Source organism: Diospyros lotus, chromosome 13 (assembly GCF_014633365.1).
Source record: "Diospyros lotus cultivar Yz01 chromosome 13, ASM1463336v1, whole genome shotgun sequence".
In the NCBI taxonomy this organism is placed as follows: Eukaryota; Viridiplantae; Streptophyta; class Magnoliopsida; order Ericales; family Ebenaceae; genus Diospyros; species Diospyros lotus.
In genome coordinates, this window is record NC_068350.1 from 35914097 (window position 1) to 35940865 (window position 26769).

At 37.5% G+C, this 26769-nt stretch overlaps 1 protein-coding gene across 1 annotated transcript; it reads left to right on the top strand.

The window, feature by feature from the left end:
• Positions 1-904: 904 nt before the first annotated feature.
• LOC127788952 (probable methyltransferase PMT6) lies at positions 905-25396 on the top strand. Its single transcript, XM_052317671.1, has 7 exons — positions 905-1233; positions 4561-4975; positions 9210-9499; positions 20627-21010; positions 21954-22200; positions 22291-22429; positions 24706-25396. The coding sequence occupies exons 1-7, from the start codon at positions 1053-1055 to the stop codon at positions 24862-24864; spliced, it is 1815 nt and encodes a 604-aa protein (XP_052173631.1). The 5' UTR covers positions 905-1052; the 3' UTR covers positions 24865-25396.
• Positions 25397-26769: the final 1373 nt, after the last annotated feature.

A 26769-nucleotide genomic window follows, 5' to 3' on the forward strand; every position in this document is an offset into this window, starting at 1 on the left:
GAAATGTTCTCCTACCCACCTTGGATTTACCTGACACGAGCATGCACAAGGAGAGAGGGGGGCTCATGCCTCTCCCCCTTTTGATTTTGCTCGTGTCAGGCAAATATTATGTTGTCTGATGTAAATAATATAACAATCTGTTACATATATAAACGATATATTAAATAAATTTTATTTTTTATCCTTACACTTATTCAATTAATTATTATTTTATCCTCTCATCTACATGCTCAACTAATTGTTGGGTTACTACTCCTTACAAAAGTATTAGGGGCGTATGACCATAAATTTGAACTACTTTGTAAAACTAAATATATATCACCACATATATATTATTATTCTTTTGATATCTTCATTTGTACACATTGTTTTAACACTCACAAAATTGTAATTATTCCTTCAAAAAAATTAATAACCTTTTTTCATTAAATTATCAATTACTTGTCACTTCTAACTGTGATCTCAAATAAGAAAAAAATAATAATTTTTATAATAATATTTTTTATTTAGACTTTTAGCCCGCCAAGCTAATTTTTATCAATACTTTCATTAATTTTTGGAAAATATATTAATTATTTTTACAAGATTTTTGTTCATGAAATTATTAATTATTTAAAAAAATTTAGCGTATTTTTATTAACAAGAAATTTAATAAAATTGTATTAAGGAATGCCCTTAAGTACGTTTAATATATTTTATATTTAAATACTTTTATTAATTAATAAAATATTTAAAATATAATATGCTTATTACTATTTAATAAAAATATTTAGTACTAAAAATAAATTAACTGACGAGTCATCGCGTATATTTAAGTAATTATCTATTTTTTTATTAGTTTTAATCGGATTCTGACTCGGAGTAGGCCCCACGTGCAAACGGAACGATTGCCGAATCGGTGGAGCGACAGGCTGACAGCAAGCCCAGGCTTATCCCACTCCGCTTCTCTCTTCCGATCGAGTCGAGACTGGGACCAGATCTCACTCCTGTCGATTCACTGTAATACTTCAATCTACACAGAGAGAGAGAGAGAGAGAGAGAGAGCTTCGGCAATGGGGGGTCGCCTGTGGGGGTTATCATCTTTGTTCGGTTCCAAGTCGGGGCAGCTGCTTATGGTGGGTCTGTTGGTAATGATAGCGTCCTTCTACACCGGCACTCTCTTCGGCAACACCAATTCATCCGTCAATGTCTCTCAACTTCCTTCCGGTTCTTCCTCTTCTTCTTCGTCCCCTGGTGAACTCTTATCTCCAATTGCGAATATTTCTTCTGTCTTCCTTGTCTCGCAATATTTAAATGGTTTATATCGTTGAATTGGGTGGTTGGGTATAATTCAAAGGGCAACCTAGTGCTTGAATGGGTCCATGAATCTTCTGGTAGCCATTGTGATTCCAAGACGTTGGGGAAGACGACTATCATTGGTATGGCTAGGGTTATGGCATTGTTCCTATCGCACACATTTACGGGTTAATCTAGGTGGAGCCTTGGAAATGTGAATGCCTCTATAACCTTCTCATAATTATAAAGATTTTATGAACGCGATAGTCAGCGTCAAACTAGATAGATGTCTATCTTAGGACTCAAACCTATTATTTCACAATGATCAATCTCTGTAAATTATTCATAAAAACCAGATAAATATAAGGTAACTAGCAAACTAACGTCCTCAAATTCAATGAGGCGGAAAAAGTAATTTAGACTTCTAGGAGGTCACATTTGACATCTAAAATTATCCCAATTTATGTCAATTTTTCCTTATTTATCAAAAAGGAAATAATTTGGTTTTTTCATCTCAATTTTGAAAATGAGTAACATTTCACAAAAGTTTATATCTCAATGGTGGTAGTACAGTGGCAAGCACAAAATATTAAGAAAACAAATATAAATCTTACATCTCAAGTCTCAAATCTCAATGTTGAATCTCATATCTCAAGCAATGGATAGGTGTAATTGATCCAAATTGTATTCAAAGTCATGCGAAGATGGCATGTAGCTGTATCCCTAATCCAATCTAATTGCTTCTATGATGTCTCAAAACGAGAATCACTCCATAGTTGCTAGAGTCACCTTAGTTCATGGCAATTATGTATTCTTTAGACTTATTTTATCTGGACTCGTAATGCAGTAGCAATGAAATCACACCATTTCATGTAAATTTTCCTTTTAAAATATTATCAAGTAATTTTTTGAATAAAAATACAATTTCTTAAGCAGAAATATAAATTCCAAAAGCGTGTTATAATAGTATTTCTCATTGGATAAATGTATTTCAATAAGCTTTTTTTTTAGGTAAGATGTACAATAAACATATTCAACTGTAATACTTCTCTTAAAAGTATAATAATGTTAATTTCATACAACTGCCAAGTGCCAAAAATATTACTTTGCTATAAATGTTCTTTCAAAAATATGCTTTGGATGCATGTAAATTCTCATAACTGCAAGGGAAAACACTCATTTTGGAGTTTCAATTTTCACCATTTCAAAATGCAGTGCAAAACTGAATATTTGTGTTTAAAACAAGTCTATTATTATAATTCCATCCCAGGGACAAAATTAGTTAAAAATGTATAACATTGAAAAAGCTACCATAGGTGGACATCGTAGTCAAGAACCCACTTGTTTAACTTAAATTTACTAAGATACATTATATGAATGTGGGCTCACCCACAATGGATAACAACCCACTTACCACTTTCTTTTCCTTCCTTTCTCTGCACCTAACAAGATGTGGGCTCTTCTTTCTTTTCCTTTTCTTTATTTTCTTGCTTTGTTTTCTTTTTCTTCTTCTTCTTCTCCTCCACCATCACCTTCTTTGGCTAAGAACATCAAAATTATGATGTTATTCGGTATCTTAGGGATTTCTCTTTGACACCGCCCAACTATGTTCCTTAAAGATGGGTGGCAAAAAGCACAACATTAGCACAAGGGGGGCTGGGGAACACTCTATCAACCGCAATAGTTATAATATATGTATATATATTCCATGATAAAGGGTTTGCATGTCCATCAAGGAAACAAATTACAACCACATTACAACAACAACAATTGCAAGCCTTAATTCCACTAAGTGGGGTTGTCTGCATGACTTCTAGATCTCTAGCCATCTCTATCTACTCGCATCCTTTATATAATGGCTCACATCCTTTGTAAAGCCATTATATCCTATGTCAATATGTCATGTTTTAATGTTTCTCATCAAGCTTCATTTGGTCTTTCTCTCCCTCTTTTGTTACAGACTTCTTCCATTTCATCCACCCTCTTCATGGTTGCGTCTATTATTCTTGCATGTCCAAATGATTTTGATCGTGTTTCTAGCATCTTATTTCCAATAGGTGTTATTCCAACCTCATTACATACAATCTTGTATCTTGTTTTGTCTTTTGTTGTATGACTATACACCCATCGTAACATTATCATCTCAGCTACGCATATATTTTCCTCATGTTGGTGCTTAATTAACCAACATCCTGAGTTATGTTACAAAAACGTTTGATAGAACTTATCTTTTAGCTAAAAGGGAGCATACAATTGCGTAAACTGATGGATTCATTTCTTCATTTTAATCATCTTGTCTTGATTCTATGATTAATATCTTCCATATTTCTCATTCTTTTTGAACAATTTATCCAAGATATCAAAAATTGATTTTTTTGGGGAACAATTTGGTCTCCAAGTCTCACAACAGCATCATCTACACTTCTATTTCTACTAAACTTGCATTCTACATACTCATTTTTTGACTTAATTCTTAGGTGTTTCTCCCTAATTCAAGTTTATTTTTCATGCTTTCTTTTGTCTCATCCTCCATGACAATATCGTTTGCAAATAACATACACCAAGACATTTCTTCTTGTATGTACCCATCACAAGGGCAAAGAGGTAAACTCAATGCAGATCCTTGATGTAATTCAATTGTAATCTAGAAAGCTTCAATATCTACTCCACAAGTCCTAACACATGTTTCTATGTTACAACCACATTATAATTTAACAAATACAAGTCAAAATTTACCTATATAAAATAAAAACAATTTAGATTTTTATATATTTTTCCTCCCTCATGACTACATGTAAAACATTAGATCTCCTCCACAAGTATAATAATGATGTATTTGGACCCATCTTTTGATTGACCCCTTTGATGCATTACCTGAAGAGTTTGCCAAGTTTTTCTTTTTTCTGCATTTTTTATGCTCCTTTTCCACTTAGTGGGGGGCAAAAAAAAAAAAAAAATAAGAACATGGGTAAATTCTTTTCAGGTGTTTTATTTTATTGGTCCTCCCATATTTAGGTGTGGGTTGGCATAATGCTTTTCACCTCCTGGTTAGGGTTTCAGTAGTCTACTAAGCTTTGAAATGCAAGGCTAGATACTGGTACACACTAAGAGGTTGCTGGGAAGGTAGACCTTGCATAGAATTGGGTCCTGATAGTACTTGCAAAATTGCTGCCTTTTAACTAAAACTATTACCTTCATGCTTGGCAGTACAAGCTTCTAGGTGTTTTATAAAGTACTGGATGCAGCGAATCTTTTGTTTAAGTTCATCTATCTTTATGCTTGCAGGGATCCTGGGTTTTACGAATGAAGTTGCTCGCTCTTATAGGAGAACACCTCTTATAATCCCAGATGGTGGGATGAACATTTGCCCTTTGATGTTCAATGAATATATCCCTTGCCATGATCCATCCTATGTGCATGAACTGCTTCCAAAGTTAGATCTTTCTCGGAGGGAAGAACTAGAAAGGCATTGCCCTCCCCTTGAAAGGCGGTTGTTTTGTTTGGTGCCCCCACCAAATGATTATAAGATCCCAATAAGATGGCCAACTAGTAGGGATTACGTTTGGCGAAGCAATGTGAATCACACGCATCTTGCTGAGGTGAAAGGGGGACAGAATTGGGTGCATGAGAAGGATCAGTTATGGTGGTTTCCTGGGGGTGGTACCCATTTTAAGCATGGGGCTTCTGAGTACATTCAGAGGTACCATGCTATTTCTTTTCATGCATTTATACATATCATGCTAGTGTAGATGGTTACATACTACAGCTTTTGGTGGTGTTACCATGCATTCCATTAGTGTTAGTAAAAATAAAAGTTGGTTGATGTCTATTTCTGAGGAAAAGAAACTGAGTCATGTAAAATTTCAAGTAATTGATGTATGTTCTTTCTAAATATTTTCAAAAGTTACATTTTTATGATTTTCTATTATATTGGGCCAGATTTAATATATGATACCCAGTAGAGCTCTGGAGAGCATAAAGGTTTCTACTCATTATCTTAATCATGTGTTTGGGAGGGGGGATGGAATGGATTTCTCCCGTTTGGGAGAAAATAATAATAGAATGAAATAGAAATGGATGAAAATATTTTCCATTCTTCCCCAGATTGGGGAGAATGGATGGAAAATTTTATTTTTGTGAGTTGACAGCATTAACAAAAATATATATGCTCTCTCAAACAAGGAAAGAGTACTTTACATTACTTTCCGTCCCCTACTCTCACAAACAAAGAGAAAAAATTTGTATTTCCATTCCATTGAATTCCACTACTAACTCTCTTCCAAACAGTGCCTTAAGGGGAATAGTCTCCTTTCCTTGTTTTCAGGGTTGGGAGAATCCTCTTCTTTCTCTTCTCTTGCTTAGTTTTTGGATGAGCTCCACATGCATGTATATATATAATTTCCTTCACTCTTGTTCTTTTGTACAGGGGTGATCCCTGCACAGTCGTTTCTTTCTATGATATTGTACTTTTAAAGAAAAAACACACACATATATATATTTTTTTATCTGAGAAAGAAAAATTAACCTACTTGTGCATGCACATCAATCAAGGAAATATTCTGCCCTTTTGGATTATCATGCTTCTACTGTTGTGTGTCCCTTAGCATTTCATTTAATTAAGCCAGTTTTATGAATCTATGATATGGTATCTTTTTTACAAATCATTTGGCTTGCAAATGTTGATGAATGTTGATTGATGGATTAAAACACCAGAAAAAGAATAGCTTAAACTTAATCTTGATTTTTTTTTTCTTTAACTGAAAATATATAAAACAGAAAAGAAACAAATTGTACACAAACAACGCACGCTAGGGCATAGCCCGAGCTCAACACAAGTGACCAATAATCTTGATTTGTTATCGTGGAAAACAATTTTTTTTTTTTAGGGGGGGGGGGGGGGGGGGGGGGGTGCTGGTTTTTAGTAACAAAGGATTGTATTAAAAATGCACAAAGGGTATGTTGCTCATTTATAAAAAAGACATAATGACGCGAGAAGGGTCTTAACAACAAAAGAGGCGCTGTATATGGTTTAAGCTATGTAAACTTGTATAAATAGAATTTTAAGGGTGGAAAGTTTCAGGCATAATATATAAAAAAGAAGTACTTTGTGTGATCTAAGAGGTCCTTGACGTTTGAGTTGCAGAAAGAAGTAACAGGAAGTTTTGATAGCATCTAGTTAGAGCTTTAAAGTCTTCAGTTAAAGGCAGGGAAGGATAAAGGTTGGTAAGAATTTCTGGTGTAGCAGGTTAGGAACTAGAAGCTGCTATTTGATGGCTTCGAGCCATCCCTTGAGAAGATGCATTTCTCATAAACTTTTGAACCTTACTCCAATCAATAAAGAAAACAAAAGTGGCTGATCTGAAACTTAATCTTTATAAGTACTGAGCCTCTGAAGTGTTCTTCATCAGCCAAACTAAGGCATAAATGCTGATTAAATTCTGTATCAAGCTGGTAAAGAAATGCCATCTACCTGAACTTGTTATAAATTAAAAGAAAAAAAAAAGAAAAAAAAAAGAAAATAACCACAGGTTGGTGAGTAGTTAATTGTTATTTACCTATGCATCAGCGGAAATTTTCCCTTGGCGCTAGCAGGCTTTTGGTATCATACAGCACATCTTTCAAACATTTGCTTCCTGTCATTCCTCTACTTTCTGTCGTATCCCCCTTTTATTTTTCATTTGCTGGATCACCTTCAGAGATATTCTGTAGACTGGTTAAGAATCTGAATATTTGTAGACTGGTTAAGAATCTGAATATTTAGTTTACCTCCTTGTCATGTAAAGGCTACAAGTTCGTCAGATTGATATTTGAACTTAGGAACCTCAACCAAAGCACAGTCCTTATCAAGCAAGGCATACCGAGTAGCAGTTGCAAAATAATTTAAAATTTAGTGACTCCATACAACAAAAAGACTTGAGCTCAGGCTTCTTTGATTCTGTTTCTGGATTTGGATGTATTAAATAAGCAATTCAGCATCTGATTGAACAGCAACAACACCACTAAGCCTTAATCCCACTAAGTGGGCTTGGCTACATGGTTTCTAGCTTGCTAATCATCTCTATTCATGACTATTATCTTCTGTAAGACCATTATCTCCAATCTCATGCTGAGGAGTTTTCTACCAAGTTCTCTTTGGTCTTTCTCTACCTCTTTTGCTACAAACTTCTTCCATTCTAACAATTTTTTTTACAGGTGCTTGTATTGGTCTTCTTCTCATATATTCAAACCATTTTAAACCCATCTCAACTTTATTATGGATAACCTCATTTTTAATTTTGTCTTTTTTTTGTGTGTGTGTAGTCTCACATCAATTGTAACATCATCAGCTCAGTTACGCTCAGTTTTTGTACATGTTGGTGATTAACTTTTCAATATTCCAGTGTCATGCAAAATAGTTGGTCTTACAGCAGTCAAGAAAACTTCTCTTTCAGCTTTAAAGGATTTTACAATTGTATAAAAAACTGCAAGCAATTTTTCACTTTAACTATCATGCCTTGCTTCTCTAAGTTACCTCCTCAATAATCTCTATGTCTTTTTGAACAATTGATCCAAAATATCTAAACTGATAATTTTTTTTTTTTGGAATAACTTGATCTTTCAAGTCTTACTATAATATCATCCACACTTTTCCAACAACCACCATCTTAATCCTTAATCCTATTGCGTGGGGTTAGCTAATATTCTCCACTTCTATTTTTACTAAACTTCCATTTTATATTTTTGGTCTTTGACATGCTCAATTTGAAACCTTTGGATTCTATGGTATCCTTTATTCCAGGAAGGCAGATATGCACACATGGATACATTTTAGATTTATCTACATCAACACCCACCAATACCTAAGCTATTCTGATCTGTTATGGGAACTTCATGCCTAGATGATTTGTTGATGTCACCAATTCATTCTATTTCCCCATCTTTGACAGCAAATATTAACAATGTGCATCTTCGAGGAGAAAATGAGAGAGACTAGAATAAGATGGTTTGGTCATGTGAGAAGAAAACCAAGAGACGCTCCTGTGAGGAGAGTTGATGAAATAGAACAATTAGTCAAAAAAAGAGATAGAGGCAGAACCAAGAAGACTTTGGGAGAGACATTAAAGTTTAATATGAAGTGTATGGACCTAAGTGAAGATATGACAAAAGAAAGAAATACATGGAAGTCTAGAATTCATGTAGCCGACCCCATATAGTGGGATAAAGGCTGGATATGTTGTTTATTCATATCAAATGCTCACAGAAGCATGATAATTAATCCTTTTCTACCATTAATACTGATGGAATATGAGTATTTATATCTAGTCCGTCCCCAAGGCCAGTTTATTGTGGCACAAATCCTTTAGAGGTTAGAAAATGACTCCCCTTGAGTATCTTCGGGGTGCTTCGTGTAGACCTCTTTCTTGTAGGTTATTTGGGGAAGGCACTCCTTTTGAGTAGCTGATAAAGTGATTACTTCTTTGATACACTGATTAATTAGGTAATTTTCACAATGTATCCAAGTTACAGGAAAATGCTGAATAATGTTTCATCTTAATACCAGAAAATAAGCTTGTAATCTTTAATGACTTCATATGTAAGATGTTAACTAGATTACTTAATATAATATTATTTTCTCAAAGTAGGGAGCCTCGGTGCTGGGAACTCCTGTTTTTGTTTTTTGTAGCTACTCTAATGGATCAAATTGTTATGGTAGCAAGACAAGTTATTGTATCAGTCTTTAATTGATGCAACAAAAATTCCAGATGCCTATTTTTGGTTTTTACTTATTGTATAATGCTTTCTTCATTTAGGTTTTACTTGGTTGGACTGTTTCTTATGGAAGAGACAGATTGCAAGTTACTTCTTCGATTTGTTCTAGGATCATATCATTATTGTTTCCATCATCATTATCATCACCATCCCTATTTATTATTATTATTATTATGGTCTTGCAGGTTAGGAAATATGGCAACTAATGAGACTGGTGATTTGAGTTCTGCTGGGGTATTTCAAGTGCTGGATGTTGGTTGTGGGGTTGCTAGTTTCTCAGCTTATCTTCTTCCCTTAGATATACAAACAATGTCTTTTGCTCCCAAAGATGGCCATGAAAATCAAATCCAATTTGCTTTGGAGCGAGGAATTGGGGCAATGATTTCTGCTTTAGCTACAAGACAGCTACCTTATCCCAGTAGCTCTTTTGAAATGGTTCACTGTTCAAGATGTCGTGTTGATTGGCATGAGAATGGTAAGCATTCCTAGTTTCCTCTTAACTGTTTTATCATTGTTCAAACATACGTTGAGGTTTATTGTAAACCCATTATGGAGACTTGAAGATGAAAAGCTGGTTGGTGCCTTTTGGGAAGTATGATGGTCACTTCTGAGGTGGAGGATCATTGGAAGTAGTTGGGAAATAGCTAAAGTGCAGGCAGAGAGAGAGAGAGAGAGAGAGAGAGAGAGTTTGGATCAAGAGGGAGATTGTCATGTCGAGACAAGCCTGGAGGTCCGTAATCTATAGTGACTAGGGAGAATTAGACCAAGAAGGCCAACCCCTCATGTGTGCTTGCACCTAGGGGCAGGTGGTAACTGTAGATGGCCTTACACTCTGTTAGTGGAAGGTTAAAAATTAGGATTGGAGAGTACTCACAATAGAGTAGGTGATGCACCATTAACTTACTTGTGGCCTAGGGGTGTTGTGTGTGATAAGATAAGATATAGCTTCCCAAACTTGGCACAACCTACTTATTGGGTCTACTTTTTTGTCACGAGATGAACCCAACTTGCTCTGAAATTTTTAATTCCTTCATAGCCGAATTTCTGTTATTTCTTATTTTGCTGTAATTCTTAGTTATCTAGCTGTAATTTTCTGTTGAGAGTTAGTTTTAGGTCCCACATGCAATGGGCGGATAGGACAAAAAGGTTGGTTGCAACCGCAAGAGGAAAGGAATCTGCTATAGCAGACTTACCCTACCTCCGGCTAGTATATATTCTCTGCAAGATTCTCTGGAGAGATAAAAAAAGAAATAGAATCTGAATTTCTTCCTACTTCCCATTTCCCCGCTATATTTCTCTCTATTCTCCCTCTTCATCTTGTTCTTTCTACCCTTCTTGTTCTATTCTTACTCTTCTTTTTACTCCTACGGAACTAGTTATTAGCTTGTCACATCCAGGCTGTGACAAATTGGTATCAGAGCCACCATCCTCGGTCGAGCTAGGATAAAGACGATGGCGGAGGGAACTTGAATGAAGGCCTTGGAGTCGCAATTACATCAGTTCAACTCGACTATGACCGACACCCATAATCGGATAGAGCAATTGGAGTTAGGAGCTAACCGGAGTCACGAAGCGATTGTGGCAATGGATCAGAAGGTAGAGAGTTCCATGGAAGGACTGGAGCGAAGACTTCAAGGCTCCATAGTGCGGGTGCGAGAGGATCTGGCTGCCCAAATGTAGCAGTTTATGTTAATGTTCGGCCACCAGAATCGAGTAAGTATATCTCCCGAATTTCCTCCTAGGGAGAGAACAAAGCCAATTCTATAGGGAAATCGAGGAGTTGGAGAACAAGGTGCTATGGAGATAGAGGGCGAACTCGAGGATGAGCTGGAAGGATTACTCAACAAGGGAAGGAATGGTCCAGGTAATCTCCACCAATTGGGATTTCCCATACCCAGGTAGACATTCCCACATTCGACAGAGTGAATCCCCGATGGTGGCTAAGAAAATATGAGAGAATGTTTGATTGGTATAACATTCCCGACGAACAGATGGTGTCAGCTTACTTCAATGAGGTGGTTGATGCCTGGTATCAAGGGTGCATAAGGCGGAGAAGAGTTGTACTTGGGCGTAGTTCTCGGAGAAACTGTGTGAAAGATTCGGAGATCAGAGAAAAGAGCATAGTGGATGTCATAGAAGAGTTTAATAAGCTCAAACAGACTGGAAGTGTAGAGTCATATCAGGTACGATTTGAGGAGTTAAGGTCCCTCATGATTCAACATAACCCCTACCTATCTGAGACATACTTTGTGTCTAGCTACTTAAGTGGGCTCAATGAGGAGCTTAGGCCGATGGTTAAAGTATTGAGGCCTTAAACGATAGAGCAAGCAGTAGAGATTGCTCGCCTACAGGAGTTAGCAGTGGAGGCGCTATTAAAAAAACAGAGGCAACAAACAAGGGGAATGGTTGTTGGAGCCTCTAACTCGGGGGGAAAGGGTTACGCTAGAGAGCCAGTGAAGGTAAGCAATGGGAGAAGAGGTGGAGTGGGCACAGGTTCACTGCTGTATGGGGATCAATTGAGAGAACAAAGGAGATTAGCTAGCCTCTGCTTCCGTTGTGGGGATAAATACCACGTCGGGCACCAATGCAAAAGAAAGATCCTACTACTAGAAGGGGATGATGACCATGAAGAAGGGGTGATAGAGGAAGGAGATTGCAAGGACTTTGAAGAGGAAGATAATGGGGAGATTTCCATTCACGCCTTGAAGGGAGTAGCTAATAACAAAATCATTAAGGTGGAAGGACAAGCCAAAGGAGGTAACCTCATGATCCTGATTGATAGTGGGAGTACCCACAGCTTTCTTGATGAAAGCACAGCCACAAGGTTGAAGTGTCCACTGACAGGGACACTTCCTTTGAGTGTGACAGTAGCCAACGGCCAAAAGGTGTTGAGCAGGTCATCTTGTAACGGTTTTTGCTGGAAATGTACGGGGAGAAGTTTGAGGCAGATTTAATTTGCTGCAGCTGGGGAGTTGCGATGTAGTCCTTGGGGTGGATTGGATGAAGGGGTTAAGCCCCATCAACTTCGATTTTAACAAAATGGAAGTATCCTTCGAGAAGGAAGGAAGGAGGATGACTTTATCAGGGGACAAGGAGGCTGGAACTTGTAAAATGATTTCTGGAAAATGGCTACAAAGAGTGTTCAAAGGAAGATGGAATCAGCTGGCACAATTTTTCTCGATGGTGGCCATAGAGGAAGGGCTGGAGGATCAAACGATATAGAACGAGATTGGCCTTACTGTTAGCACACCCCAGGGAGGTCCAGACCAGGTACATTACTTAGAGATTATTAATGAATTGTTGTTAGAATATGAGGATCTTTTCGTGGAACCCAAATCTCTGCCCCCAACCAGATTATTTGACCATTCTATCCATCTAAAACCCAACATGGAACCTGTCAATAGTAGGTCCTATCGATATCCCCTAATTCAAAAAAATGAGATAGAAGAGATGGTTAGGGACATGCTTCAACAAGCCATAATTCGACCTAGCAAAAGTCCATTTGCCTCTCCCGTCCTATTGGTTAAAAAAAAGGATGGATCATGGCCATTTTGTGTAGACTACTGCCAACTTAATGCCATGACCATCAAGGATAAATTTCCCGCACCCTTGATAGAGGACCTTTTGGATGAACTTCATTATGCCCAATACTTTTCTAAGCTGGATTTGCGTTCGGGATATCACCAAATTAGAATTAACCCTGAAGATATCCATAAAACAGCCTTTAGGACCCACCAGGGACACTTTGAATTCTTGGTGATGTCATTTGGGCTCACCAATGCCCCAGCTACTTTTCAATCCCTCATGAACAAAATTTTTGAACCACATCTTCGAAAATTTATACTTGTATTCTTTGATGACATACTTGTCTATAGTCCTACTTTTGAGCAACACTTGAACCATCTTAGAACTACCCTTAATATCCTCAGATCTAATCAACTCTTCATTAAGAAATCTAAGTGTGCATTTGGTCAAGGAGAAGTTGAGTATTTGGGGCATATTATATCAAAGGAAGGAGTTAGCACCAATCCAAGGAAGATAGAAGCTATGATAAATTGGCCAAGGCCGGCCTCGATTAGGGCCCTAAGGGGATTCCTAGGTTTAACCGGATGCTATCGCCGGTTTGTAGAAAACTATGGAACCATCAGCAAACCTTTAACTGACTTGTTGAAGAAGGGGATTCAGCTGGGATACTGCAGGAGAAAAGGCATTTCAGAGGTTGAAAGAGGCCATGAGCAAGGTGCCGGTATTGGGATTGCCAGATTTCACAAAACCCTTTGTGCTGGAGACAGATGCAAGTGGGACTGGAGTTGGGCAGTGCTAGTACAGGAGGGAAGGCTGTTGGCGTTCCTAAGTTAGGTCTTGAGTCCTAAACATTAAGGGCTCAGCATATATGAGAAGGAGTTCATAACGGTGTTGATGGCGGTGGATCGATGGAGACACTTCCTTGAAGGAGGTAGATTTGTGATCAAAACTGATCACGAAAGTTTGAAATTTCTGTTACAACAGAAGCTTCAAACTCAGCTGCAAAAGAAAGGGATGGCCAAGTTAATGGGTTTGGACTACTCAATCTAGTATAAGAAGGGTAAGGAGAACAAGGCAACAGATGCGCTTTTGAGGTGTCATGAGGAAGGAAGCAATGTAGCTATGACGACTGTAATTCTAGATTGTTACATGGAGGTAATACGCAGTTATGAAGGGGATGAAAAGGTGACAGAGGTGATAGAAAGATTGGCAGTGGGATCCTAGGAACAAAAGGGGTATACATTAGTGGAAGGATTACTAAGGTATTGAGGCAGGATTGTAATTGGCAATAGTGCCAGCCTTAAGAGAAAGATTCTGCAAGCCCAACACAAATCTCCGATAGGGGGACACTCAGGGATTCAAAACACATACCTACGAGTGAAACAACTTTTCCATTGGCCGAGGCTAAAGACAGAAGTGAAGGAGTTTGTGATGGCCTATGACATTTGCAAGAGATGAAAGTATGAAAATGTAGCTTACTCGGGACTACTGCAACCGCTACCCATACCCAAATAGGTTTGGTCTAGTATCTCAATGGATTTTGTTGAGGGATTGCCGAGGTTTGAAGGAAGGGATAACATTCTGGTAATCGTCGATCGGCTAACCAAGTTTGCCCATTTTATAGGGCTTGCTCATCCCTACACAGCCAAGGAAGTGGCCAGGGTTTTCTTAGACTAGGTGGTGGCGCTGCATGGTGTTCCTAAGACGATAATATCGGATCGAGATAAGATTTTTACAAGCCTCTTGTGGCAAGAACTCATGAAAGCCCTGGGGATTAAATTGGGTATGTCAACAGCTTACCACCCTCAATCAGATGGGCAAATTGAACGGGTGAATCAGATTTTGGAAACATACTTGAGGTGTATGTGTATCTTACAACCTAAGGAGTGGCATAGGTGGCTAACCTTAGCGCAGTGGTGGTATAACTCTAACCACCACTATTCCCTCAAAATGTCACCGTTTGAAGCCCTCTTTGGATATAAGCCACCCCTCCTACCAGCTATGAGGGATCACACCATCGCAGCCTCGATTAAGGAATATTTACAGCAAAGGAGGGGAGTACTACAGCAGTTGAAACAAGAATTGGCGTCCGCACAAAATAGAATGAAGCAGGTGGCTGATCGAAGGAGAAGCGAAAGAGAGTTTACTGTGGGGGAGAAGGTGTATTTAAGACTTAAGCATTCCCACCTGAAGTCAATCACGCGGGGGCAAGTGTCTAAGCTCAGTCCCCGATACTATGGGCCCTTTACTGTATTGGCTAAGGTGGGGAAGGTGGCCTACCGGTTGCAACTCCCTGAAGAATCTCACATACACCCTGTCTTTCATGTTTCTCTCTTGAAAAAGGCAGTGGGTACTAAACAGGTGAACCCAGCATTGCCCTCATCGCCAAAGGAAGGGAATAAGGTGGAAGAGCCAGAGGCTGTATTGGACAAGAGGGTAATTTACCGCCAAGGAGTCCTACTCATTCAAGTGTTAATCAAATGGAAGGGAGGCTCAGCAGAAAACAACTCCTAGTGTTGGGTCAAGACAACTCTCGGCCACTTCTCAAAATAGTAATCGAAATAAAGCCAAAAACCATTCACAGAGGCTTCGATATCTCAAGCATGCAAATAAACAAGAAAGTAGCAATAAACATAAACAGAACGCAAGCGATTTTTACCGTGGTTCACCTGTTAATGAGGGTTACGTCCACGTTGAGTTTCGACAAAAAGAGCTCACTGCACTATCAGGAAGAATTTGATTACAGCCTCAATATACACAAACTCACTCTCTAAATCTCACTATACAAACAACTCTCTAATCAAATTGGCCCCATAATCACCAAACTACAGATTAGAGGCACAAACCCTAGAGAGAAAACATTTGTATCAACTATACAGAGAGAGAAAGCAAAAAAACACAGAGAGTGAATCAAAACCCTAACCAAGGCAATAAGATCGGACGCTGTGCGCTGATGATCTCGAGACGACTGTAGATGATATAAAGGGGAAAACAGCGGTGTGGATTGCATCGAATAAAAGCAGCATCGACGATCGAGGAAGAGCCAGGCTAAACGACAAGAGAGAGCACGCCACATTAAACGGCAGAGGCGGTTGTTGTTTTGGCCATCCAACTCAAGGGCCCAAAATGCTGCTGTTTTGGGCAGCCATGAGGGTTGCCAAAAGGCCATCCTGCCCCTCCATTGAACGGTGCCATTTGAAGCTTCACATAAATACAACACCTGGGAATATTTGCCCGTTTTGTTCAAGCAGTTCCCTAGATCAGCCAGCTTACTCGGGATTTCTTGAGGACAAGAAATCTGTTAAGGGGGGAGAATTGTCACGAGATGAACCCAGCTTGCTCCGAAATTTTTAATTGCTTCATAGCCTAATTTCTGTTATTTCTTATTGCTATAACTCTTAGTTATCTAGCTGGAATTTTCTGTTGAGAGTTAGTTTTAGGTCCCGCATGCAATGGGTGGATAGGACAAAAAGGTTGGTTGCAACCGCAAGAGGAAAGGAATCTGCTATAGCAGACTTACCCTACCTCCGGCTAGTATATATCCTCTCCAAGGTTCTCTGGAGAGATAAAAAAAGAATAGAATCTGAATTTCTTCCTACTTCTCATTTCCCCGCTATATTTCTCTCTATTCTCCCTCTTCATCTCGTTCTTTCTACCCTTCTTGTTCTGTTCTTACTTTCTTTTTACTCCTATGGAACTAGTTATCAGCTTGTCACATCCAGGCTGTGACATTTTTATGCCCAGACTTGGTCCGCACTTGGGCCAATAAGGAAACCATAAATGCCAGTCCAACCATTTAACTAATTTTCTTAACAATGAACCAACTCCTTAAGCCTAAAATATTCCCTTGACAACTAACCAATGCATTGGGCTTATAAAAATTTCAGATTATTTAATTAATATATAAAAATGAATTATTGTTCAAGATAATGGGCTGGCTGAGCCATCTTTAGTAAGACCAAGCCTAGCCCAATTTAAAATGGGCCTAAAAATCTGTCCACCCCCAATTTATATATGAACCCAGACCCTAAAAATATTATCAGTCTTTGATAGAATTTTATCCTTGACTAGCCTATTCTGGCCAGGGGTGTTGAAGTAGGTATTCATGTGACTAGGGAGACAACCTGTTAGGAAATTTCACATGGCTATTGAATTTGAAGTTGTTACAATCTGGACATTCCTGTGGTTACGGGAGATGTCATGGGGAAGGCATCAGTGTGTCATTATAGGAGCATGCTTAGCCCATGTGATTTTTACTGGAGAGCTCATAGTGATTGTGTATTTCACAATCAGGGTTTTACATGTGTTGAGTGGTACAGTGTCCTTGTTGACACGTGTATTTGGTGAAGTAACTTGTCATATAGGCATGACAGCACGACCATGGCAATTAGACTAGAGTATAATGTGGCAGGGTGATCTAGCTACTCGTCTCTAACAAGTTGTTATATGTAGCATTGTGTTTGAATATTTGGAAATCCATTTTGGCTTTCTTAAATTTATAGATAATGTAGTGAGTAGTAATTGTGTTTTCCTTTCTTGATTGGGTCTTGAGTCATGAAAGCACAAAATGTTAGGCATGTTTACTAAGTATGTGTGCTATTATGAATTCATTTAAGTAATCAAAACTCTTATATTTATATATTCTATGGTATTCCTTGTGTTAAATAGATTGTCTTAAGTTTCTGAAGTATCTACATCAGACATTGACACGTGAGACATGATTGATTTCTGCTTGATATGTCTAGCTGGACACGTAGCCAATAGAAGAGTATTCTGTTAAAATCTGTGCATATAACTCCCACTTTATGCACGTGAAACTCTATCTCTATTCTAGTTTGCATATACCATTTTACCTCTAATAGATCAAATAAATATTTAAGAAAGTGAAATTTTAGTCAGATCCTCATATCCTTAAGTCTGAGAATTAGATAAATCCTATACATAATCACATACACGACCATCATCCCGTTATTTAACATAGGGTATACACTAAATCTCTTTTGCTTTGGCTGATATTATGGTGTGTGTTTTAAAGACACCATTGCCTGCCAGTTGATACTAATATTTAAAACAACATTTCTTGTTTACATGGTTTTCTTCTATGTCACTGTACCTTTTGTCAAAAGATATTGTACCCTTTCATTTTACAGGTGCATTTATTGCCATTTCTAGGCATCACAAGCAGAGTTTAGATCAAGTTCCATCCTTGTCACTTATACTTCATACCCTCCCCCTCAGAATGTCTAACCAGGTGCAATATTTGTGTCAACACCATGTTAGATACTAGCTCTTGAGACACAGCCTAGGACATGTTTGACACAAATAACAAAATTTTGTTTTGTTTCCATTGAAATGGACAATAACTTTTTGTTCCTAAAAAAATGGCACAAGACTCTATGTATAGGCTTTTTTTTTTAGGGTTTGGGGGCAGGGGTATTTATAAAGGGGTAACTCCATGTCAATATATAATGGAGAAACAAATGATTGCAGTTCACCCTTTGCTTATAAACATAAAACTTAATACAATCTTTCTTTCACAGATTATCTGTTCTAAAAATGGAACCAAAAGCTACAACAACATATCTAACCTTAACCCCAATAGGTGGGGTTGGTTACATGGATTCTAGCTCGCCAACCAAAAGCTACGGTCAAAATGAAAAAGGCCATCCTGGGGAGTCTCAATCCTTAGATCATTCTCTAGGGGACATACCCCCATGATGGGTAATAGCATGATAGAATGTGTGAACCAAGGAAACACCTCCTCTAGCCACACACTAAGACCACTGATTCTCTCCATGTCCAATTATAGGCCGTCATGGATCATGCAAAAAAAAGGTTCTTGTGGAGTCTATTTCCATATCTTGAAAGCACCACCTATCTCTTGGATCAATGAATGCCATCAGAATTTGAAGCTGAACAATCTCTTATGAGCACAGTCCTCTCCAAAACCTCTATAAATATCTGGGAACAAGTCTCAAAATCCCTTTTTGCTTACACCAACTATTTTGTCAAAATTTCACCCTACCCCCATGATTACTTTATGGAGGATGAAGGTGGGGAAGTCATGCCAAGCCATAATCCCCATATACATCCTAACTTGAAAAGGATAGTCAATTCTACCAGTAGACTATCCATATTCCAAAAACCAACCTTCTCCAGAAATTCTTGTTAACCATTTATCCAAAGGGCCTTAGTGAAAAGCCTAGATTTCTTGAATCCCAATCCACTCCTTAAGTGGGGTAGGAAATCTACTTGCCATTTCACCAAAGAGCATTTGATCTCATCACTGAAGAAGCTCAAATATAACAGACTTTGGGAACTTTCCATGTTGTTATGTTTAACATGAAGTGATGAATGAAACAACTATTTTCAATTCAAGAAAATAAAAAAAAAATTAGAACAATGATAGATGTTGGGTTGAAGCATTGTAATGCGACCGAACTCTATCTTACCAAGTTCAACAACAACAATCGCAAGCTTAATCCCACTAGATGGGGTTAATAGGTGAATTTTTTATCTCCAATCATCTCTATCCATGGGCATATTCTAAGGCCATTTGATGATGCGGAGCTGATCATCCTCTTCTATCTCGGACCAAATACCTGCAAACGAAGTCAAAGACTCGTTCCCCTGTCACTCCGAATCTCAAGTCAGTTCACAGGGTTATGAAAACTGGAGTATGTAGTAGAAGCTAAAGAAAAAGATCCCCTCTACATGTCTTGGTCGCTTGAATTTATAAGGTGACTCCTCTCACTCCTGTCAAGATAAGACTTCTCCTTTCGAACTTCCAGGATCAAGATTCCGTCCCTTGCGTAGCCATGATCTTGATGGAATGGATATGGTAATCAGTTTCCGAGGGGCTCGGGATAATCCCTACCCCCATGAACTTCGGAGTGATGGTTGAGGCCGAGGAATCCAGGAAATTCTCGTTGAGCAAAAGGCTTAGATTACTAGTCGGTTTGTTGAGATGTATTTGCCACGTGTCTATCCCAGACTTGGGCTAAATGGCGACTTTGGCTTGGTTCTCTGGCGAACACGTGTCTTTGTTATTATTGGCTGTTTTCCCAGGGTATTGGGGTAATTATGAGCCCGAGGGCATTTCCCTCATCACCATTATATCATATGTCATGCCTAAAGGTTTCCCATCAAGTTTTCTTTGGTCTTTCTCTCCACCTTTTGTTACAAATTTGCTCCATTCCATACATTTGTCTCACAAGTTCTAACAATCCTCCTCACATAACGAAATCATCTTAGTCATGTCTCCCTCATCTTATCTTCAATAGATGCCACTCCAACCTTATTATGTATGCTCTGATTCTTATTTTGTTTTTTTTCCTTATATGGGTGCACATCCACTATAACATTCTCATATTAACTCCACTTATATTTTGCAAATATTGGTAGTTAATTGTCCAACATTCTAAGCCATACAATAAAGATGGTCTATATTCATTTGATAAAACTTTCCTTTTGGCTTTAAAAGAATTTTATGATCGCATAATATGTTGGATGCGTTTCCCCACTTTTACCATCTTGCCTTGATTCAATGAGTAAGGTGCTCCATAATCTTCTTTTTTGACAATTGATCCAAGATGTCGAAATTATTATTGTTGTTGTGGGATAACTTGATTTTGAAGTTTCACAATATCATCCACACTTATTATTTTTATTCTGCATACTCTGTCGTCGACCTACTTAGTTTAAAAGCCTTGGATTCTAAGGTATTTCTCTATAATTCAAGTTTATTGTTCTCATCTTCTCTTTTGTCTCACTATTCAAGGCAATATCATTTGTAAATAACATCTCCAAGGCACTTCTTCTTGGATGTTTTGTGAGTTCATCCATACGAGAGCAAAGAGGTAATGGCTCAATGCAAATCCTTGGTGTAATCCAATTACAATAGGGAAAGCCTTGGTATCTGCTCCACAAGTCTCATGAAGTGAAGAATTTATTCTCAGCTTTAACTGTCAGAAAGTATGAAGTCCAGTTTTGTGTTTACTGTGAAATGGGGAATTATATGTTTTGTCTTGTTTCCTTACATTTCCTTCTAATTAATTTGAATTTTATGTTTATCCAGATGGTATTTTGCTCAAAGAAGTGAATCGCCTCCTGCGATCTAATGGATATTTTGTCTACTCTGCTCCACCCGCATACAGAAAGGATAAAGATTATCCAATGATATGGAATAAGTTGATAAACTTGACTTCTAGCATGTGTTGGAAGCTCATCGCTAAGGAAGTTCAGACTGCAATATGGATTAAGCAAGAAAACCAGTCATGTCTTCTCCAAAGTGCAGAACAGAAGCTCGTAAATATATGTGATTCTGTGGATGATTTTAAACCATCGTGGAACACACCACTTAGGAACTGTGTATCTCTAAGTACAGTACAAGCTAATTTTCACCGGCTCCCTCCAAGGCCACAACGTCTATCTGAATATTCAGATAGTCTCAGTAATATAGGTCTCTTCATCGTCTTTCCAACATTGTGGAATTGATGTTGCAGCTTTTGTTTCTTTGCTCATCAGCTTGCTAGTTACATATTGGTGTTTCTATCAAGATACTTCTATATATGCTTCTTTTAGGGGGCTCGTTTTATTTCTTGTTTACTGAGTAAAAAGTTGAAATGCCAGGCAGAAACTATATCAGCATGTCATGCACGGCTAAATCCTGTTCTATGGATGTAAATTGTGATTTATTACCTTGATATGAAGCTCCCTCACACAATTGTTATCCAGGAGTTTAAATTTATAGATACAAGCCTTTGGCTTGATAGAAGTGTCTTGTTAAAATCATTAGGGCTTTGGGAAATAATATTCTTGATTTTATGCTTTGCTTTGGTAAACATGGATAATAAGCAAGTCTTGCTGACTTAGATTCTTCCCAAACTTCATATGATGCATGCAATCTCTTTATGAGGAATTATTTAATACTTAAAATGACAAATAATGAATTTCATAGGAGCTTATATCTGAAAATGTTTGCTATTCAAGGGAACTTTTGGGGCTTGAGTTAATTCTCCAACTCCCATAAACCTGATGTTGAAATTTTGACAGTTTTAGTAAGTGGTGGTGCTTTGTGGTGAATAAAAGATTATTTAGGATTATAAGTTGGGCCGTTAAATGTTAGATCATTTAATATTCATCAGGGTGACGTTTCAAGGTAAATTGGAGAATTGTGAAATACTTTTATTCATAAAGATTATATTGCATTTTCTTTCTTGCTTCATTTATTTTGACTCTTGGAACAAATATTCTGTCATTATGCTTTCTTAAATAGCAGTTGATATGTAGATGGGCTGCTAATTTGTGATTGCATTGATTGGGTTCAGAATACAGATAATTTCAATAGCTGTTGACAATATATTTAGCAGTTTTCGTGCTAATAATCGATATGGTTACTTCAGGAATTGCTCGTGAACAATTCCTTTCAGATACACTCTTTTGGCAAGATCAAGTTCGCCATTATTGGAGGCTGATTAATGTCGATGAGAGAGAAGTACGAAATGTCATGGATATGAATGCCTTTTGTGGTGGATTTGCAGTTGCTCTGAGTACATGGCCTGTTTGGGTTATGAATATAGTTCCTCCAAGCATGAACAATACTTTGTCTGCCATTTATAACCGAGGTCTGATTGGTGCTTTTCATGACTGGTAAGTCTTATCTGATGGCTTTGCTATTTGGCTACTGCATGCTAACATTTCATCAAGCCATCATATTAATATTTGCTCCACTACATGTAGGTGTGAACCATTCTCGACTTATCCACGCTCATATGACTTGTTACATGCTAACCATCTATTTTCTCACTATAAAAACCGTGAAGAAGGTTGCTTACTTGAAGATATTATGTTGGAGATGGACAGGGTAATACGGCCCCAGGTAATTTGTTGTAGAAAAATTCATTTTATGCTTGTGGAAATTGGTCTCAAGTTCCTTACTTTTTGTTTGATAGAGCACCTGCCCAAATTGTATCTATATGGACATAACTCTATATGACATTTTGTTCCCAGTATTGACTTACATGACCCAAAAAGCTTGTTATTTGGATCTATAAGAATACCAAACTTATGTCCTTGTCTCAAACAATAAATAGAGAATATTTGCACTGAGCAGATGCAAAACAAAGGCAGGACCTGACAATCCTAATACTTAAGAAATAGTTAAAAGGGTCTAGATCCTTGTTGTGAAACTTAGAATGTCAACATGATCACTAGCAACCAATGATTGACATCACATCTTTAAGAAACTCCATAAGAATCACTGTCTTTCTTTCAAACCAAGCAAGGGGAGACTATTCCAGTTCATATAAAAAGGGGACATCTCCAGTGCATGGCCTTCCTCTTTGCAAGGGTCAAAGATAGGGTTGGTTTTATATACACCTTTCCTTTACTTTACAAAGAGGAGGGTTACAGTTCATAAATGACTTTTCTTTTTATTTTTTTTCTGTTTACACACTAGCTCATCCTCCCTTAGAGCAGCAAACTCTAGAGTTCACTCCATATAAACAACTTCAATAAGGCCACTAGGCAAGAAGGCATTCTTAACATCAAGTTGATGAAGAGGCCAATGAAACACACAACCAAAGAAATCACAAGTGAAAGGAATGCAATTTTAGCCAGTGAGGAGGAAGCCTTGGAAAAATCCAAGCCATGAACTTGAGTATATCCTTGGAAACCAAACGAGCTTTAAACATGCATACTGTGTCATTTGGATGAACCTTCCAATATGTACTGCAGACATACAGCTATAAATTTGTCCTAAGAAAATAGTACAAGGGTCCCAACTATTATAGATTGAGGAGTTCTTCCATTGCAATTCTTCACCTGAGATATAGCGTTTTAAAAATAGTGTTAGAAACCAAAAATCAATAGAAGGCGCAAATGAGTAATATGATGAGGACATGAATCTTAAGACAGAAAATTGGATGTTTTGATGGATGGCACAATAACATTTATAATAAGATCAACTCTTAGATACGTAATTCAAAATATAAGGTAGAAGTCATTAGTGCACATGGAGCAATGGAGGCTAGATAGTGTACTCATCGTTTGTGGTACCCTTGTAGATCAATGCAAGATAGGCAATGTGATGGACAATAGACATTAAGGGTAGAGTAATACTTGGAAGATGTGGAAATAGGCTTGAATTGGAGGATATGATAGGTAGAAGGAAAGTATACCATAGGTCACTAGGGGAATAAAATGGAGTAAACTATGTTGTGGTGAACCAAGTAATGAATTTGTGAAGGGTAAGACTAACATTAGCCCTTTTGTGATTGAGAGTAACCTAATAAAAGACACTTAAAATCTTAAGGATCTAACTTGTCTATCTGCTTTGAACCCCATTGAGTGATGGAGTTCATCGCGATTGATCCCATCACAATTGATGGGGTTTTGGGGTAGAGAAAAGGGGGGGTTGGGAACTGTGGTTGGCAGAAACTTGCTCAGCAATGCGAAGAGAGGGAGAGGAGAGAGAAATAGAGATTAGTGAGTTTAAAAATAGAGGCAAAATGGTCAAAGTCCTTGTTCTTTTTGATAACTTGGGGGTTTTGCTTTTTTCACCAAACTCAGGGGTACCAATTTACCCTTTCTCATAATAACAAGGTTCTGCAAACTTGTGAATCTTGTTCTCTAAGCCTTTTTAATCATCTCAAAACAAGTGGTTAAAAGTGAAATATGAACAGATCTGCTAAATCCTTTGATTTTGTATTGACTTTAGAAGGCATTAAAAGATCTAGTAAGCATGGAACTTGGCTTTTTACATAAAGAAGAATTGGTCGGGTCCATCTCTGGTTTTTGACCTCTAATGGCATCTGGGTCCTCTTTGCTTGTGTCTATTAGTAGAAATCTGAGAACTTATCTAAAATTCCTCCTGGATATCTGACATTGAGGCTGGTTTTCTGTTTTGTTCTGGATTCTGTTATAATTGATGCTACAGTTTCACTAATGGATTATACTTGCAACTATATGATCGTTCTAATAGGCTGCTGAATCTAATGCTGAAAAAATCTTGATCTTGCTCAGAACTGGCTTTAGTTTTATCAATGCAAAATCTAGTTCTAGCTCCCTGGACTCCAATCTTTATGCAATTCTGTTCAAGGAATTTACTTTTACTAATTGGATCAGATTCTAGATTCTGACAAAATTAATCTGCAGGGAATTATCATAATTAGAGATGAAGAATCTATTCTATCAAGAATAAGAACTGTTGCTCCAAAATTTCTGTGGGATATCGAATCTCATGTACTGGAAAGTAAACAAAAGAAGTCAGAGCCAGTGTTAATTTGCAAAAAGAAGTTTTGGGCGATAGTTTAAGGGATGCCACTGTACAAGCTTTAACCCTGCACCTTTCCTCTTCAGCGTACCAGTAGGTGCTTGTATCATTGTGGTGCTGATTCTCTCACTTTCTCCTGATCTTCATAAGTCAATTTAGTCATATTAATTTTCTGTATGAAGGTTGTAAGCGTTTTTTTTTTTTTCGGTCAATTCATTTTTAGGTGTTTAGATAGAGTTATCTTCTTCTTTTTTTTTTAATTTTTGTAGAAAATGAAGGAATTTAAACTTTCGCTGCTACCAATATGAAATTTAACATCTTAAGAGAGTCAATTTCACTTTTTTTTGGAAGAGGCGAAGAGCATGAAGTTTCACTTGAGTACGTATGCATAGAGCATGAAGAACCTCTCTCTAGCTTCCTCCCGCTGTTAACTTGTTTTTGTAATAGCCCATAGACAGTTTTGCTTCATAAACAGTGTGAATGACTTCTTAGTTTGTTCTTTATTGAAGAACATATAGTTAAAAGAAAATCCCTAAATTTCTCTGCTTGTAATGTCTTTCTACTGATAAATACCTGGTTGACATGTCGCATGCCCCCTCTGTGTGAGTCCAGTTTCAGTTGCTTGGGATTAATGTTTTTGGAATCTAATGTTAAGACATTTCCCAGATGATATTGCCTCATCTCCTATGAAAACAATGCCTTACCAGTAATCTGAAGAAACTTACAATTCTTATTTTCCTACCTTATATCTGTCACTACCATGGATCTCTATACAGAGCCTTTGAGAATTGACTTTCCTTTACCATAAGATGACCTATGTTACCTTGGCCCATTATACAACAATCCTAAGCTTTAATCTTACTAGATAAAGGTCTCTTAACTATTTCTCTTTACAATCATATTTTTTTTGTGTAAGTTTAGTATAATTTTAGTATTTGTAAATATTGTGGGTTTTGCCACATTTAGTTTAGTTGGATTGAGTGTGAAGTTGGGTGAGGTTAGGTTGGGGGTATATTACATCAAATGTCACAAAACGTTAATGTTTTTTACAATTTGATCACTAAACTTTAATTCTTTGCAAAGTGATCACAAACCTTTAAAATGTTTTGCAATATGGTCACTAAAGTGATTTTTTGACAATTTCTTGTCAAAATTGCTGATGTGGCAATGGCCACATCATCGCCACATTATTGCCACGTCAGCAATTTCAGCTAAGAACCATCAAAAAATTATTTTAGTGACCACATTGTAAAATATTTTAAAGTTTTGTTATCACTTTGTAAAGAATTGAAGTTTAGTGACCAAATTGAAAATGACGCCAAAGTTTTGTGACATTTAGTGTGATTTACCCATTAGGTTGTCATGACTTTGATCAGTAAGACTAATAGGGTGTTCGACTGAATATTTCCAACCTTATTTGCTTAAATTTCTACAGGGCCCATGAGAATGATATTCAAGTAGTAAGAATGTAATGTTTGAGGGTCTTCCCTCTTAGGTTTTTTTTCATCATTATTAAAGTAAAGTAAATAAAATAAAAAAAGGAAAGACATGGCGATAGCATTAACTAGGGAGAAGAAAAACCTAGAATTTAGGAAGAGACTGACTAACAATACTTGCTACCTACCAAGTTCATCAATTAGCAAACGACGGTTAAACTAGTGAATTTTATAAGAAGAAAAGTTTCAAATATGACTAAAAATTATGATTTTGGGTGATGCCAACCATGATATGATGTTGTCAATGGCATTGGTGGCTACCGCTTGCTCTTTAGGTGGGCTTTGTATAATGTTACAAACATGGAGGTGGGGACCCATCTCATTGAATGCATAATTAATAATAGGCTAAAGACACACCCCAGTGAACTTGTCCCCTTTTAACCATTTATGTCCTTTTTTTAACTTGAGGGGAGATTTTTCTTTCAAGTTGTAACAAGGACTTATTACATT

What these genes read in the sequence shown, in the direction of transcription:
- LOC127788952 (XM_052317671.1), top strand. Translation starts at nt 1,053, where the DNA reads ATGGGGGGTCGCCTGTGGGGGTTATCATCTTTGTTCGGTTCCAAGTCG. An exon ending in AGATAGTCTCAGTAATATAG is followed by an intron (nt 21,011 to 21,953) that starts GTCTCTTCATCG and finishes TGGTTACTTCAG; the next exon opens with GAATTGCTCGTGAACAATTC. An exon ending in ACAGGGTAATACGGCCCCAG is followed by an intron (nt 22,430 to 24,705) that starts GTAATTTGTTGT and finishes ATTAATCTGCAG; the next exon opens with GGAATTATCATAATTAGAGA.